This window comes from Chanodichthys erythropterus, chromosome 16, assembly GCF_024489055.1.
Source record: "Chanodichthys erythropterus isolate Z2021 chromosome 16, ASM2448905v1, whole genome shotgun sequence".
Taxonomy (NCBI): Eukaryota; Metazoa; Chordata; class Actinopteri; order Cypriniformes; family Xenocyprididae; genus Chanodichthys; species Chanodichthys erythropterus.
Genome location: NC_090236.1, coordinates 36,613,300 through 36,628,130, shown reverse-complemented (window position 1 = coordinate 36,628,130; position 14,831 = coordinate 36,613,300). Strand labels below are relative to the sequence as shown.

Here is a 14,831-nt window from a genome sequence, read left to right as displayed (position 1 = left end):
GGAATGTATTACATATATATTTGCTCTGCGTATAATTTAATGTCAATGCATTGCTCTAGATTAGAAGCTAATGTTTTTTTTTTTTTAATAATATGCAAAGTGCACGCTAATGTTTAGAGCGCGCGCGCTGTCACTCTCGGTCCGTGGATCCAGTCCATGTTTTCCCTGTGCTCCATCTGCCTCTCTGGCAGGTCTTGTTTACTGGCGCAAAGACTGTAAAGAGATCCTTGGAGCGAGGGGATAAGTCAATGCACTAGCTACAACCAGCATGGGGACAAAATAAAAACACACATTTGTTCTTGCATTTTTATCCTCCGCGAGAGTGTGACCTCTGCGGGACCAGCTTCACTCCGTTACATTGATCCGTGAGGCGCTCGCCAGCAAAGCGACTGCATGAGGAACATTTGGGAATCTCAGCGGCTGCTGTGTTTTTAGCAGATGCCCCAGAACTGCTTCGATTCACTAAGCTGTCAGTTTACAGGTTATAGCACGGAGAAACTACAGCGATTCGGCGAGAGCTCGCTATCAGCAGGGACTTGGAAAAAGTCTGAAATCCAACCCTGGGAATTTTAAAGCTCTATCTGCAACTTATAAGTCTGTAAACCGTTTATTGTAACGCTAAATTTCCTTTTTTTTTTTTTTAATAAATCGAAACAGCAACAAGAAAAAAGTCGTGCACATTCTCAATTGATTGTTTTGGCCTGCGCTCTGTGTGCGCAGCCATTCCTCCCCGTGTTTCGCCAGTGAGTTTTCCCTTTTTTTTTCCTCCAGGCTTGGAGCAATCTGCGCAAGTGCTGGACAAATACATGCAATCGATCGGAAATGTTTCGTCTGCGCATCCTAGATGATGCCGCCCGCATGCTTTATTCGTGCGTATTGCTTTACAGTGAATGAAAGTCGCAGCACGCGCTGTCATTAGCTTAGCGCTCGAGCGTGTGTGTTCATATCAGCATCCGTCAGTGCGCGCGCGGAGCAGCAGCGCGAGCGGATTGAACACGTTGAACTTTCCTCTCCGCCCATTTTTTTTTTCTGAGGGGGGTGACAGAGGTCTTTTTTTCTTTTCTTTTTAATTTTTATGTTCCAAAACAACACCGGACTATTAAAACAGATTAGTACCCACGAGAAGACGTATTCGGAGGGGATTTTTGGACAGATTTTCTGCTTCCCCGGGGGTCAAAATGCGGCTGCGGACTTTGATTGTTTTGGTTGCGTCTGTCTACACCGTTTGCCACTGTCAACAAACAAATGGAGAAAGTAAGTGTAACTTAACGGCTTTGTTTTGTTTTTCACACGATCACGGATTTAATATTTTAAGAGTCTTTTGTGTTTTAAATGTTATTTTACGAACGATATAGACCACTCTGAAGAGGGGATCGTAGTTCTTGACCACTGTGACACATTTGGTAAAGCAGAGCCAGACAGAAGGACATTACAGGGCAAGGGAGGAATAAATCAAATATTGCGTCGTTTGATTTCGATTAATCGTTTCAGACTGGCTTTAATGACACGAGTTTATGCCTTGACCCTAAAGCCAGTTTATCGATCTTTTTTAGGACAAGATTGATCTATTTGTAGCTCCAACTGCTAGTGAGGCTCAGAAATGGTTTTCAAGTTCAGCCAGGCCCCTGTTTCATGCAGCCATTTGCAGCGTTGACAAGAGGATTTTAAACCCTAATCAGATCAGTCGAAACCTACAGCGCTATCTTTTTATTTATGTATTGTTCAAAGAAATCATGAAACCTGGCTGGAGGTCTGTGATCCCATCTTTATGAGTTTGGAAAGTGCATTACTAGTACTATAGCTTTCAGAAGTCCTTTTAAAGTTTACAATGAAATGTAAGAATGATATCACCAGAGTAAAATAGTCAATCTGATCAATGAGTCTTTATTTATCAGTAACTTATTTTAAGTCAACTCAATGCCTTTTGCATGAATAGAAAATGTTGTTTAATGCAGAATAATAGATTAATGCATTTTCTTATTTATAGTTATGATTTAATACTTCATATAAAACACCTTAAATTAGAATTTATTACGAAACAATGCCTTTTGCATGAATGGAAAATGTTGTTTAATGTAGAATAATAGATGCATTCTCTTATTTATAGTTATTATTTAATACTTCATATAAAACACCTTAAATTAGAATTTATTATGAAACAAATGCCTTTTACATGAATAGAAAATGTTGTTTAATGCAGAATAATACATTAATGCATTCTCTTTATTTATAGTTATGATTTAATACTTCATATAAAACACCTTAATTTAGAATTTATTATGAAACAAATGCCTTTTGCATGAACAGAAAATGTTGTTTAATGCAGAATAATAGATGCATTCTCTTATTTATAGTTATTATTTAATACTTCATATAAAACACCTTAATTTAGAACATATTATGAAACAAATGCCTTTTACATGAATAGAAAATGTTGTTTAATGCAGAATAATACATTAATGCATTCTCTTATTTATAGTTATTATTTAATACTTCATATAAAACACCTTAATTTAGAACATATTATGAAACAAATGCCTTTTACATGAATAGAAAATGTTGTTTAATGCAGAATAATACATTAATGCGTTCTCTTATTTATAGTGATTATTTAATACTTCATATAAAACACCTTAACTTAGAATGTATTACGAAATGCATGCTGGTAATTGGTTTTAATGAGGCAGTACTGATCTAAATGGTTGTGTAAGTAGGTACCACTTGTTTTTTCGTTTTTTAGTGCTCTTGGAAGACTTCCTGCAACAGCTAAATAAATATAAGCATGCTTTTGACACACTTGGCTGTGTTCAGCTCCAAACAAAACATTGGCTTATCTTCAGTTCACCCAACAAATGAGTTTTAATTTTTTTGGGGAAAGTTTAAAAATACAGTTGTATTTTTGGCATTTTTTTTTTTTTTTTTTGCAAAATCGTAATGAGAATTTCAAGCTTTATTTGTTGATTTGCGAGCTTTATTAAACCCCGAGCACATTTTCTTATCTTGTTGCTCTGCAGATTTCTAAATATAGCCTTGTTTTGGATGAAATTTATGCATTCAAAGTTCTGCCAGTTTCCTTTTTGGGACTCCGTTCCATGTGTCTGACGGTTAGTCTACTGTATGTCAGAGCTGTACTACGTGTAAAAAAACTATGCTAGGTTTTAGGTTAAGGTCTATGTGGCTATGTGATGTGGCTTTAATCAGCCTTTTAATTCTTATTACAATGTTTCATAAATTACGCTTTACCTTTTAGTACTGATTTGAATTCCTGTTTATTTAAAATGTTGCTCGGCTAAAATTTCTTTATTGTCAATAACATCGATAAGAATTGTGCATGCCTGGCTCATTCCCAGGAACATATTTTGAGTGCGTTGCGTCTTTCTGTCTTGCCACAGCATATTTTTACGTAGTAGGCAAGTTAACACCTGAGGGTGCATGGCATGCTACCTTTTATTAAAACTGAAAATAAAAGGATTGAGTAATATGGTGAAACCAGATTGAACATAAACAAGTTGTGTAATTGTTGGCCCCCTTCTTGTTCCTCTCAGGCTTGTAGTGAACCACTGTAGGGAAGAGTGAAACTATTTTGGGGCCTCAGTTCAGCCCTGTCAGGACTGGAAATCTGCACAGAGCCCAGCTCATCTTGGAGCATTTGCTAATGCGAAGTTAAACATCTGACTTGCATACAGTGGGGTTAAAATCTTTCAGACTACTATATTTGCATTTTTCTGATTTAATACAGGGATATTTTCCATTATGAATTATAGTCTGTGAGTGCAAAATATTATTAAAAAAGAATGTCTTGTCTTGTCGCCCTTTTGCGGTAATGACAAACTGTGTGAATTCCCCAAAATAAAACCTGATGATCATGTTTTGATGTTTCTAAGCTTGACATGAGAATGAGCCAGAGAGCATCGTGTACTTAGATTGAAACAAAAACATCTGACCTTTTTGTACAAAGGAGTTGACTTGCTCAATATCACAAATTGCCTTATTTGATTATTGACTTTGAAGTAATGCAGAATTTAAATGTTTCATTCAGTTTGTCATCATTTTTCTCTGTTTAAAAATGTTCACTTCCTCCTTTAAATTAGGAGATTTGACTGTGTATTATTAATTTCAATCTAAAAGAAATGTTTTTTTTTTTTTGTACTGTAGTGTAATAAATGCTAAATTAAAAATATAGTATATAAATTAACTTATAGTTGACAAATGCTGTCTGCAAGTCTGGTTTTACTGTCTTCCTACTAGTCAGTCAGTTTGCCTGTAAGTTTTTATCTGAGCAAACTAATAGTACAGCTGTCACTCTTAACATTCTTCTCAGTCTTGTGTCTTTACAGACACGGACAGCATATGACAACATAATTTATACCTCTACAGACTAGAATCCGAAACCGTTTGACTCAATCACCTGCCTGGTTACATTGCTAATATCCGAAAACAGGTCATATGTAATTTCGTAATTGCTATGTTCTTTCTTTGTGAAGTCCTGGCTGACGTGACATGACCACTTAAGCTGTGAGAAATCATTTCAAATGTGTTTGCAACACCCTGTAGCGACGTCACTCCATGTGTTCTCAGATTTTGCGTCTCATTGTGTTTCATGAGTGTGTACACATTGTCAGTTTCTATTATGATCCCCCCTTGTGATCGCCTCATTCAGTCTGTGCGAGCGACGATTATAACCTTCCCCCTAGCTGTTGTTTGTTCTGTTTTGAAGTCCGTCATGGCTGTTCAGGTGGTTTTATTGTCTCACAAGGAGGTTACTTAGTAATGCACACAGTTTTTTTTGCTATATCATTGTGAGTGGTTTACGGATATTTCTGATTGTGTCACATCCATTTAATCTGGTTTGCATTCAGGGCTTATATTCATTACAGGGTTCCTACGCAGTTTGGAAAAGTATGGAATGTGATTTGAGTAATTTCCAGGTCTGGATTAGTATGGTTAGAAGAAAACAGTATTTTTGTTTCCAGATTTTTCAGCTTTCTAAAATATAAAAACGAATAATTTCAAAGTGTTTAATAATTTTAAAGTGTTTTCATGGCAGATTTTTAGTGATCTGTCGAACATATTGAATGAATTCAAGGCGCACATTTTCATTATGCTAAACTTTTTTGTCTTTACCATAAGCGAGTCTCTTTTGAACTTCACTAAAACACTGTTTACTGAAATGCCACTAAGACCAGCAGCAGATAAAGGAGCAACGACCATCTAAATCAGAGTGTACTTTGCTTTTTGCAACATCAGACCACATTTACAGTATCAAACCCATGTGTCGGAGGAGAATATATGCAGGTTTAAAGCATTTTAGGGTTTTCTGCATGCAAGTGCATGTTATTACTTCAAGAAAACCAATAGAAAAAAAACATATAAAATATAAAAGATGACTTTACAAATTGACTGTACTACATACCAAATAGACATGTGTGACGGTATCGAAATTTTCATGTTGCAATAATTGCTGAAGCTTTTATCACAGTATACGGGATTATCACGATATTGAAATAAGTTGCAAAAAAAGTGTTGTCATAGAGAATTCTAATAAAGAATTATTTTTCTTATAACAAAAAGAACTCTGAACATTTAAATACGGATAGTATTAACACACAAAAGTGCAATACAAAAGTACAGTGCAAAAGAATTATAAAGAACAACAGGTAACACTTCACAGCAAGGTCTCATTATTTAACATTAGTTAATGCATTAACTAAGATTAAGAATGAGCAATAGCTACATTTGTTACAGAAGGTATTATTTTTTTGTTAATGTAATTAGTTAAAAAATACAAGTGATCATTGTTAGTTTTAGCTCAGGTCCGTTAAATATTAGTTATAACTTTTGATTTTGGTAATGTTATTAAAAATTAACCAAGAAATTAACATTAACTAATATTAATAAATGCTTTGAGTATTTTTCTTTGTCAGTTTGGTAATAATGAATTAACATGTTAAATAATGAACCCTTATGTTGTTACTGAACAATAACAAATAATCAGAACATTTTCAGTCATTATATGCCATGTTGTAGTCCATATTAAAATAAAAAAAATGTTTAAGTTTGAAAATAAATAGCCTATGAAGTCTTTAAGTATTAACTATTTGGTGCTGTGATGAGCAACATTGCGAATACAAAAAACTGAATGGCTATTTGAAGCATTTTAAATACTGTTCAGTAGCAATTTGTTTACGGAGTTTCCGGGGTAACCGCTGCATTTCTGCTGTCAAAGAGTGAACGAGCACTTTTATTCAACGTGTCTCCTTCACTTGTTCCGCCATGTGCTTCTCTTGCATGTTGGGATTGTTTGCATCTGAGTGCGTGTGTCACTTTTACGTTTGATGGGCATTAAATAATTATTCACGGTATTTTGAAGTGCCCACGATAACAATATCGTGCATATTCATTATTGTGATATATCATTTTACCGAATATCAGCACGTCTAATACCAAATATAAAGCTGAAAATAATGCTATATGAACCATTTATCTTAAATATGGTCTGAAAAATCTACAAAGAGGTTTGAAAATTTTGAAACAGAAAATGTGTAGGAATTAGGACTGCACAATTAATCGAATTTCTAATCGTGATTAAAATTACGGATGCCACAATTAGGTTATTGTTCAAAGGCGTGATTACAACAACAACAAAAAGTCCATTTACATTATTCTACATGCTTAAAATGTCTTTTTTTTCTTTCTACAGGTTATCTTAAGGGTTTTTTCCATTGCTTTAATTTTAGTATAACATTATAATACCATGCATATTTTTTACTTTTTTTATTTAAAGAAGAAACCAAACCAATGTATATTTGACATTTGAGGCTTAATGCTATAGAAAAGCAATGAAAGTTTTTCAGGAAGTTTTCAGGTTGTTTATTTTCATATAAAAATATGGCATGCAGTTGCTTCAAACAATGGTATAAAGCGATTCAAAACATCATTCAATGTAAATTGTGATCATTGTAATTTAATAATCGCAATTACAATTTCAAGGGAATAATTGACAGTTATGATTTTTGTCATAACCACTAGTAGGAATCGTGTCATTACGGCACATTAATACTTTTTTAAAAGTAAAAATAACTTGCGACAAGTTTTAAAATAGATTCAGATAGTTGCAGACTCAAATCAGAACAAATTCTTGAGCAACAACTATTAGACACCGTGTTTCTTCTGATTCTGAAGTGTGTGGGCAAATACTTACACAGTTTAGCGGTGGAAACCCTCCCAGTAATATCGTTCTTCTCACCCAGTTTGAGGACACCACAGCAGCTGGTGTGCAGGTGCATCTTTAAATCATCCCGTGTCTAGACTCTCCTCTCCTCTAGCTGTTATTGGTTGCCCAATATATTTCTGTGCTAAATTTATTTCCTGTAACCTTTGTTGCAGTATTTTCTCACAGGGGCAGGAGGGTGGTAACATCACTATGGTGTCACTTTTATGCCTCCAACTTATATACACATATTGCCTAAATGTGCTGTAATATATTTTAAAATATAAAAGAGATATGAAGGATGTTCATAATTGTAGTTTGGCCTGATACACAGGAAATCCATGGCTGTTACAGTAATAATGAGAATGAGGTTGTTTGATATTATTTTTCATGCTTTATGCCTACATTTATGTGTAATTTATTTTCTTAAAAAGCCAAATTGATCAATTACAGTTCGGTTTAATGGGTAAAACCCAAGAAGCAGATGAATACAAACCAGTAAAACCTCAAAGAGGAAGTGGGACAAGAGGTGTGGAGACACGCCCAATTTTAAGACTTCTGCTTTTATATGGTCATACATTTCCTTCCTGTGTCCTGGTGTAAACGTTTGCCATTGTTTGTATTGTTTCAGAGGAAAGTGAACACTTTGTGTGGTTTGGCCTTTTGCCGCATTTAATATTTTTTCATTTAAGAACATTATAAATCTTTTGACGCACGATTTATTTTGATTTCTTAATGGTGCCTGCTAAGGCAAACACACTTATGCAGATTGAATGCAGATTTCAATCAATATGTCAGGTCTGAATATACTTCTCAGGTCTGTAACAAAGCAGACTAGCTTTTCCATTTGAACATTGACATAAATCACTACCTCAGTTAAGTGCCTTTTCTTCTTTAAACATTTTCTTTTATTGTTGTTAAAACATATTTTAAACCTAAAATTTACTTTGAGGTTAACTTTAAACTTGTTTAAAGTGATGATCTTATCCTGCTTTTACTTCTCATGTTATTTACATGTTGTTAATTGCTTTATTTATGTGACACTTTTTAAAAAAAAAAAATTGTTCTCTATTTCTTGTTGAATTGAAAATAAAAAAGTAATAATTTATAAATTTTATTTAAACGTGTTAAGTAATTGAATTTTTGTCTTTAAAACAAATGAAGTCTACCATATGTATGGATGTTTGTGGTCTTCCACATAAACATCTTCAGTTAAACTAAAGCATCCGTCTCTTATAGGGATGGTTCACCCAAAAATGAAATTATCCTATGTTTTACTCACCCTTAAGCCATCCAAGATGTATATGACTATTTTCTTTCAGACAAGCACAGTTGGAGTTAGATTAAAAAATATCCTGGCTCTTCCAAGCTTTATAATGGGAGTGAATGGCCCTCGAGATTTTGTACTCCAAAAAAGTGCATCCATTCATCATTAAAAAGTAATCCATACAACTCCAGGGAGTTAATAAATGCCTTCTGAAGCAAAGCGAAGAAAAATATCCATATTTAAAACTTTACAAACTAAAATAACTAGCTCGCTTCACATCAGAAGACCTTTATTAACCCCCTGGAGCCGTAAGGATTACTTTTATAATTGATGGATGCACTTTTTTGGACTTCAAAATCAGGAGCACCATTCACTTCCATTATAAAGCTTGGAAGAGCCAGGATATTTTTTAATATAACTCTGATTGTGTTTGACTGAAAGAAGCCAGTCATATACACCTAGGATGGCTTGAGGGTGAGTAAATCATGGGATAATTTTCATTTTTGGGTGAACTATCGCTTTAACGCATGCTTGTAACTTGCATTACTCACCATTTGATATTCAATGTTTAAGTTTAGCTAGAGCGTCATTCAGGGATTCACTGCATAAACTTAATGACTTCACAGTCAACCAGGACCCATCTCACCTCATTCTGCTGCCCTTCCTTTCATGTGCTTCAGTGCTACTCTTTTCAAGTGCCAGGCACCCCATTTGTACATAGTGTATTAGGAGAGTGGTGCTAAAAATAAGTGTAAGCGTAGAGGTATTGCACATTGTGTGTGTGTGTGTGCATGTGTGTGTGTGAGAGAGAGTGAGAGAGAGAGAGGACACACATGTCAGTAGGTTTATACTACGCATTTCAGCTTCCTCGTGCTACAAAACTTCCGGACTGCCATATTTATGAATCCCTGTTATAACTAGTGTAAACAAGTAGCCAGCCCAAGGTATTTTTGACCTTTCCGATGCCTCATGCTTTGACTGCCCAGTGTTTGAAAGCTCTCAGTTATGCATCGGCTGACCGCGCATCAGAGTTCATGTATGCGTGTAATTCATGTAAACCAGTGTGGAGTCATGAGCAGCGGGGCCGTTTTTCATTTAAAGGGGACCAGGGCACTAACAGGAAACAATAGTCTCCAATTAGCTTTGTAAAATTCTAGGAAATTTAACTTGTTTGTGTGTTAATTGTTGTTGCAACCTCTATTTAATTGTGCGGTTGTGTCTGTCAATTTTTACTTAGTTGTTTGAAGAACTCATTAATTTTAGTCTACTTTAATCTATTAACATCCATCCATGGGTTTTGTCTTATACTTAAACCAGTGGTTCCCAAACTGGGTTACGTGTGGTGGGTATGTGAACAAAATGGGTTTTGCAGTTCATTTCATTTTTTTTAGAATTTTTTACTTCGTTGGAATAGTACGAAACTTGGTAAAGGTTTTGCCACTTGCTATGTGAACACACACACACACACAAAAAATCATGAAGATGATTCAAAAAGGTTTAATGGTCCTGAAAAAAATAATCACACCTGTGCTGTGAACGCATTGGAAATTAATGGGAGACAAATTTCATCTAGTGGAAAATATTGGTACTGCAGTCAAACAAATTCTTACTCAAAGCCCATTTTTTGAGATATCAAGCTCAAATTTGGAACAGAACTTTAGATTTATGGCATTGATTTTCTTGCAGTTTAAGAGTAAAACGTGTTTTTGAAAATATATATAAAAAGATTTTTTTTCTATTTTTTTAAAAATGGTATTTTTGTGCATTTTTCATAACAATAAATGTAAAATTCTGTAACTTTAAGTTACATTTTTAAAACTTTTTTTACTTCAGCAATAATTTGCCAAGTATCATCTTTAAAAAGAGACCAAAATTAAGTCTGTGCTCTAAAGCATTCAAAATTTATGATTTAAGTTGGAAATTTCATTCTCATGTCCTTTTTCCAAAAGTGAATACATGGATTGTAACTACAGCGTAAATACAACTTAGTACCATAAAATCCCATAAAAATACATAATATTAAATAAAAAACATTATCAGACTAAAATATAGTACATTAATTTCATTGGGGAAAAAAATTGGTCATTTGTGAACAAAAATTGTGAAGCGCACAAGAGGGTTTTAAAATAACATTAAAACCGAGCTTGTATTTCTAACAGGCAAAATGCCGTAAAAGGTCAAATACATGTCATCCCATCAAATTACCTCATCTTTTGTGGTCAAAACTGACTGCATACACACAAAAAGAGCATGCATATGATGCTGCCTTAACAAATCTCTCAACATTACTGCCATTCTCGACAATGTACCTTTGTAAAAGTGTGGATTTAGCACTTATTATCATGAAAAACAAATGATTTAAGACTCAAACTTTCTTTGATTTAAAAAAAAAAAAAAACATACCCTGTGTGATTTCTTGTTTTTAATGTTGAAAAATGCAATTTTTCCCAAATATCCACACAGTTGCAAATGTGACATAGATTTTATACAACAGTTCAACAAACAATGCTCTCTCACCATTCCTGTTTTTTAGCACGCACTCTTTTTTAAATGAAACGTATGTTCTTCAGTCATCTCCGGGTGTGTTCATATGTAAATTGCACAAGCTCATTTTGTCCATTAGATGAAAAGATCATCTAAAAAAACCCCCAAACAAACATACATTTACCCGCCAAAATTTGTTGAAAGTAGACTGATTAAAACACCAGTTGTAAACGAGAACGTGTCTCCCTCATCTATCCCTCATCCGATCGACCAAAACACATCTTAATACCAGGTGTAGACAGGGCCTAAGTGGAAGAGAAGGGGTACGCAGAAGGATGTTAAATGCCTCAGGGGATACACCACTCTTAAAAAGTTTGGCCTTAGAGCCTTAGACAAATGATTTTCATTCACTTCAGAAGCATCTCTCCAGCTGTACAGCTCATGCACTTGTAAAGCAGCACTGGCATGTGAAAAGCTGCAGGAAGAGTTTTTATTATCTTCATTAACCATGTTAATGTCATATGGAAAGCATCAGCTCAAAGGGAAAATTGAACAGTGTGACTGAAAACTTCATGTAGTTCTAATCAGTTTTTACTGTTCTGTATATGATCTCCTTTTTTTGGTTTCTATATAATATATTTTTGCATAAAATCCTGTTAAATTGAAGGTCATCATATGCAAGCAATTTTTTGCACAACTTTTGCTGTATATTTTTACTAAACCAATTAACATTTCGCTGTCTTTTTTTTTTTGTCGTTGCAGTTTGCTCAAGTAAAGACATCAGAAACAACGTGACCAACCTGCGGGTGCTGGAAAACTGCACCGTGATCGAAGGTCACTTAAAGATCCTACTCATGTTCACGACCAAACCGGAGGATTTCCGTGGCCTGAGTTACCCCAAGCTGACAGTAGTGACGGACTATTTTCTCCTGTTCCGTGTCTATGGCCTAGAGAGCCTCAGCGACCTGTTTCCCAATCTCACGGTGGTGCGAGGCAATAATCTCTTCTTCAACTATGCGCTCGTGCTGTTCGAGATGCTGCAGCTGAAGGAGATCGGCCTTCACAGTCTGATGAATATCACCCGTGGGGCCGTGCGTGTGGAGAAGAACCCCGACCTCTGCTACCTCTCCACCCTCGACTGGTCCATGATCCTCGACTCGGTGGAGGACAACTACATCGTGGCCAATAAGAATGATCGAGAGTGCGGAGACGTTTGCCCCGGCACGGTTCAGGGCAAAACCACCTGCCCCCTCACCACCATCAACGGGGACTTCAGCGAGCGCTGCTGGAACCAGAAGCATTGCCAGAGAAGTATGTAACCTTTTAATTTCATCCCTCAGAAGGTATTTACACCCTCAAGAAGAATCCCACCCATTTTCTCCTCCCCCTCATCAGCAGATAATCATTTCAAATATTCGTTTTCACTGGCACACATGGGTAAAAATATTTACATTACCATAGAGTCTTGAGATGTTTTGAGAAGTGAGCGGAAAGTTGTCAGGCATGTGTGTGTGTCAGGCTGTGTTGGCAGTACATTCACTGGTTTCTTTCAGCAATAGTGATGGCCAATACCAACCATGCTGGAAGCAACAGGTCAGGTGATCAGCTGCAGTTAAGTAAGCCAAGTTTCTGTGTCAAAGCATGAACCATGTTCCAGATTATGACGCAACTGCACTGTTTGTGCATTAGTTTGGGGTGTGGGTGGTGCATTGTGTAGCTGTTTGTGTTTTTTATTACCTGACAGGATCAGTTGGAGTGGCCAGTTGCACATTGTTAGCTAGATACTGCGATGAGGCTGTCTGCAACAGTTTGGTTCATCCATTCAATTCGAAGTGACGGAAGAGCTTGAGTTTGAACATACGGAAGAACTTTGCATATTGGTGCAAAGCCCTTGAGCTCGCACAATTACGCAACATGTGGGACATATAGTGTAACTGTTCTTTGGACCAGCTGTATGGTGTCATGTGTGTCTGAAGGCATGTTCCTGTTCTGCTTGATAATGGTCTTTCTACAGCCCCATTTTAAAAAGATTTCCCTCTCGCTGTGTTTGCTTAGGCAGGTGTGAGCAATACGTTTTAAAGCTAGTGTTGTCACGATGCTGGAATTTCCAACTTCGATACGATACTTTAAAGGATTAGTTCACTTCAGAATTAAAATTTCCTGATAATTTATTCACCCTCATGTCATACAATATATTTATATATTTCTTTCTTCAGTCGAATATAGTGGATTTAAGCGGCTACTAGGGCTGCACGATTAATCGTACGATTTGAAAAAAAAACATTGAAATCGCGCTTAAACGATTTGTCTTAGTGTGATTATGAAATTGCATAGCTGCAATTATTTTTTTTTTATGCGTGGCTTGTCAATGAATTATGGCTCCAAATGCTAATCCATCTGAAAGTTTGAATCGCTTATAATGTGCATTTGAAAAAACAACATGCGTCAAACATCTTTCCAGACATGAGAAGCATTTATTAACATCTTGTCCAACAAAAAAAAACATTTAATAATGTTTTACTCCAAACTCACTTCATAACAACAGTTGAGCATCCTTCTCTCAGATGAAATGACTTCTTACACAGAATATGGCATGTGTTTATTAATCATGTTTAATCAATCAAAACGTTTCAATCTTCTGTTTATTCAGCTACAGCGATTGTATAGGATTTCCTGGAATGACGCGTATTCTACTTCGGCAGCAAGGCATATTTGCAGTTTCTGCCCGAGAGCGCCCTCTGGCTTTCAGATGGAGAAGCATTTACTACTGATCACAGAGCCGTACAACTCTGACAAGCTACGCATGAAATAATTGCAGCCATTGCCAAATCACGTGCAATAAATTTGTGATAAATCGTGCAGCCCTAGCGGCTACCAGTGAGTTGAAGGTCCAAATTAGAGTTTCAGAGAGCTCTACATGATCCCAGACGAGGAATAAGAGTCTTATCTAACAAAACAATCTATAATTTTCTAAAAAAAAAAAAAAAAAAGTATATACTTTTTAACCAAAAAAAACAATGCGCCACGCATTACGTCATCACGTTGGAAAGGTCACGTGCGACACAGGCAGAAGTACAGAGCAAGATTTTCAAAAGATTTAAACATCCAGGATATGCACTCAAAAAGTCCATTTTAAACAATAAACTAACACAAAGGCATATAAATATGTCATTCAACATTGAACTTTTTGAATGGTCCTCCTCCTTCACACTTGTAAACAAGTCACCGTGACCTTTCCAACGTGATTATGATTATTAGAGCTAGTGCAAAATGAGCATTTGTTGTTAAAAAGTGTATACATTTTTATTTTTTTTAGAAAATGACCGATCGTTTCGCTAGGTAAGACCCTTATTCCTCGTCTGGGATCGTGTAATTTGGACCTTTAACCCATTGGTAGCCGTTGAAGTCCACTATATGGAGAAAAATCCTGTAATGTTTTCCTCAAAAACCTTAATTTCTTTTCAATTGAAGAAAGACATGAACATCTTGGATGACATGGGGGTGAGCAAATTATCAGGAAATTTTAATTCTGAAGTGAACTAATCCTTTAAAAAAATACTGATATTCAATACCATTTTCGAGTGGTAAACTGCCATATATACTGCCATACGGATAATTTATCTCATAATTTTTTGATAATTTGGGTAATTTTGTTGCAATAGCTTACACACAGAACAGCAAGGCTTTATTTAAATCGTTGAACTAAATTTACAAAAAAAAAAAAAAAATAAGACACTTAAACAGTCAGTAATAAAATAAGAACAAATAGACAAATTGCAAACGATAGCACAAATAAATACAACAGAATAAAAAGACAAATGAAATAAACAGGCTTTAAGTTGTTCAAGTGGGTCTAACAGTAGTATTCAG

General features: G+C 35.6%; 1 protein-coding gene across 2 annotated transcripts in view; it reads left to right on the top strand.

Annotated features, from left to right (window-relative positions):
- The first annotated feature begins 247 nt into the window (after nt 1-247).
- insra (insulin receptor a) overlaps nt 248-14,831 on the top strand; it is a 75,468-nt gene continuing 60,884 nt past the window's right edge. The window contains exons 1-2 of one of the 2 annotated variants that reach the window (XM_067362579.1): nt 248-1,254; nt 11,724-12,272. In XM_067362579.1, coding sequence (XP_067218680.1) covers nt 1,179-1,254; nt 11,724-12,272 — 625 coding nt within the window. In that variant the 5' untranslated portion in view covers nt 248-1,178. Of the gene's footprint in view, nt 1,255-7,832; nt 8,086-11,723; nt 12,273-14,831 lie in introns of those variants that run through there. The other variant, XM_067362580.1, reaches the window with a different exon arrangement.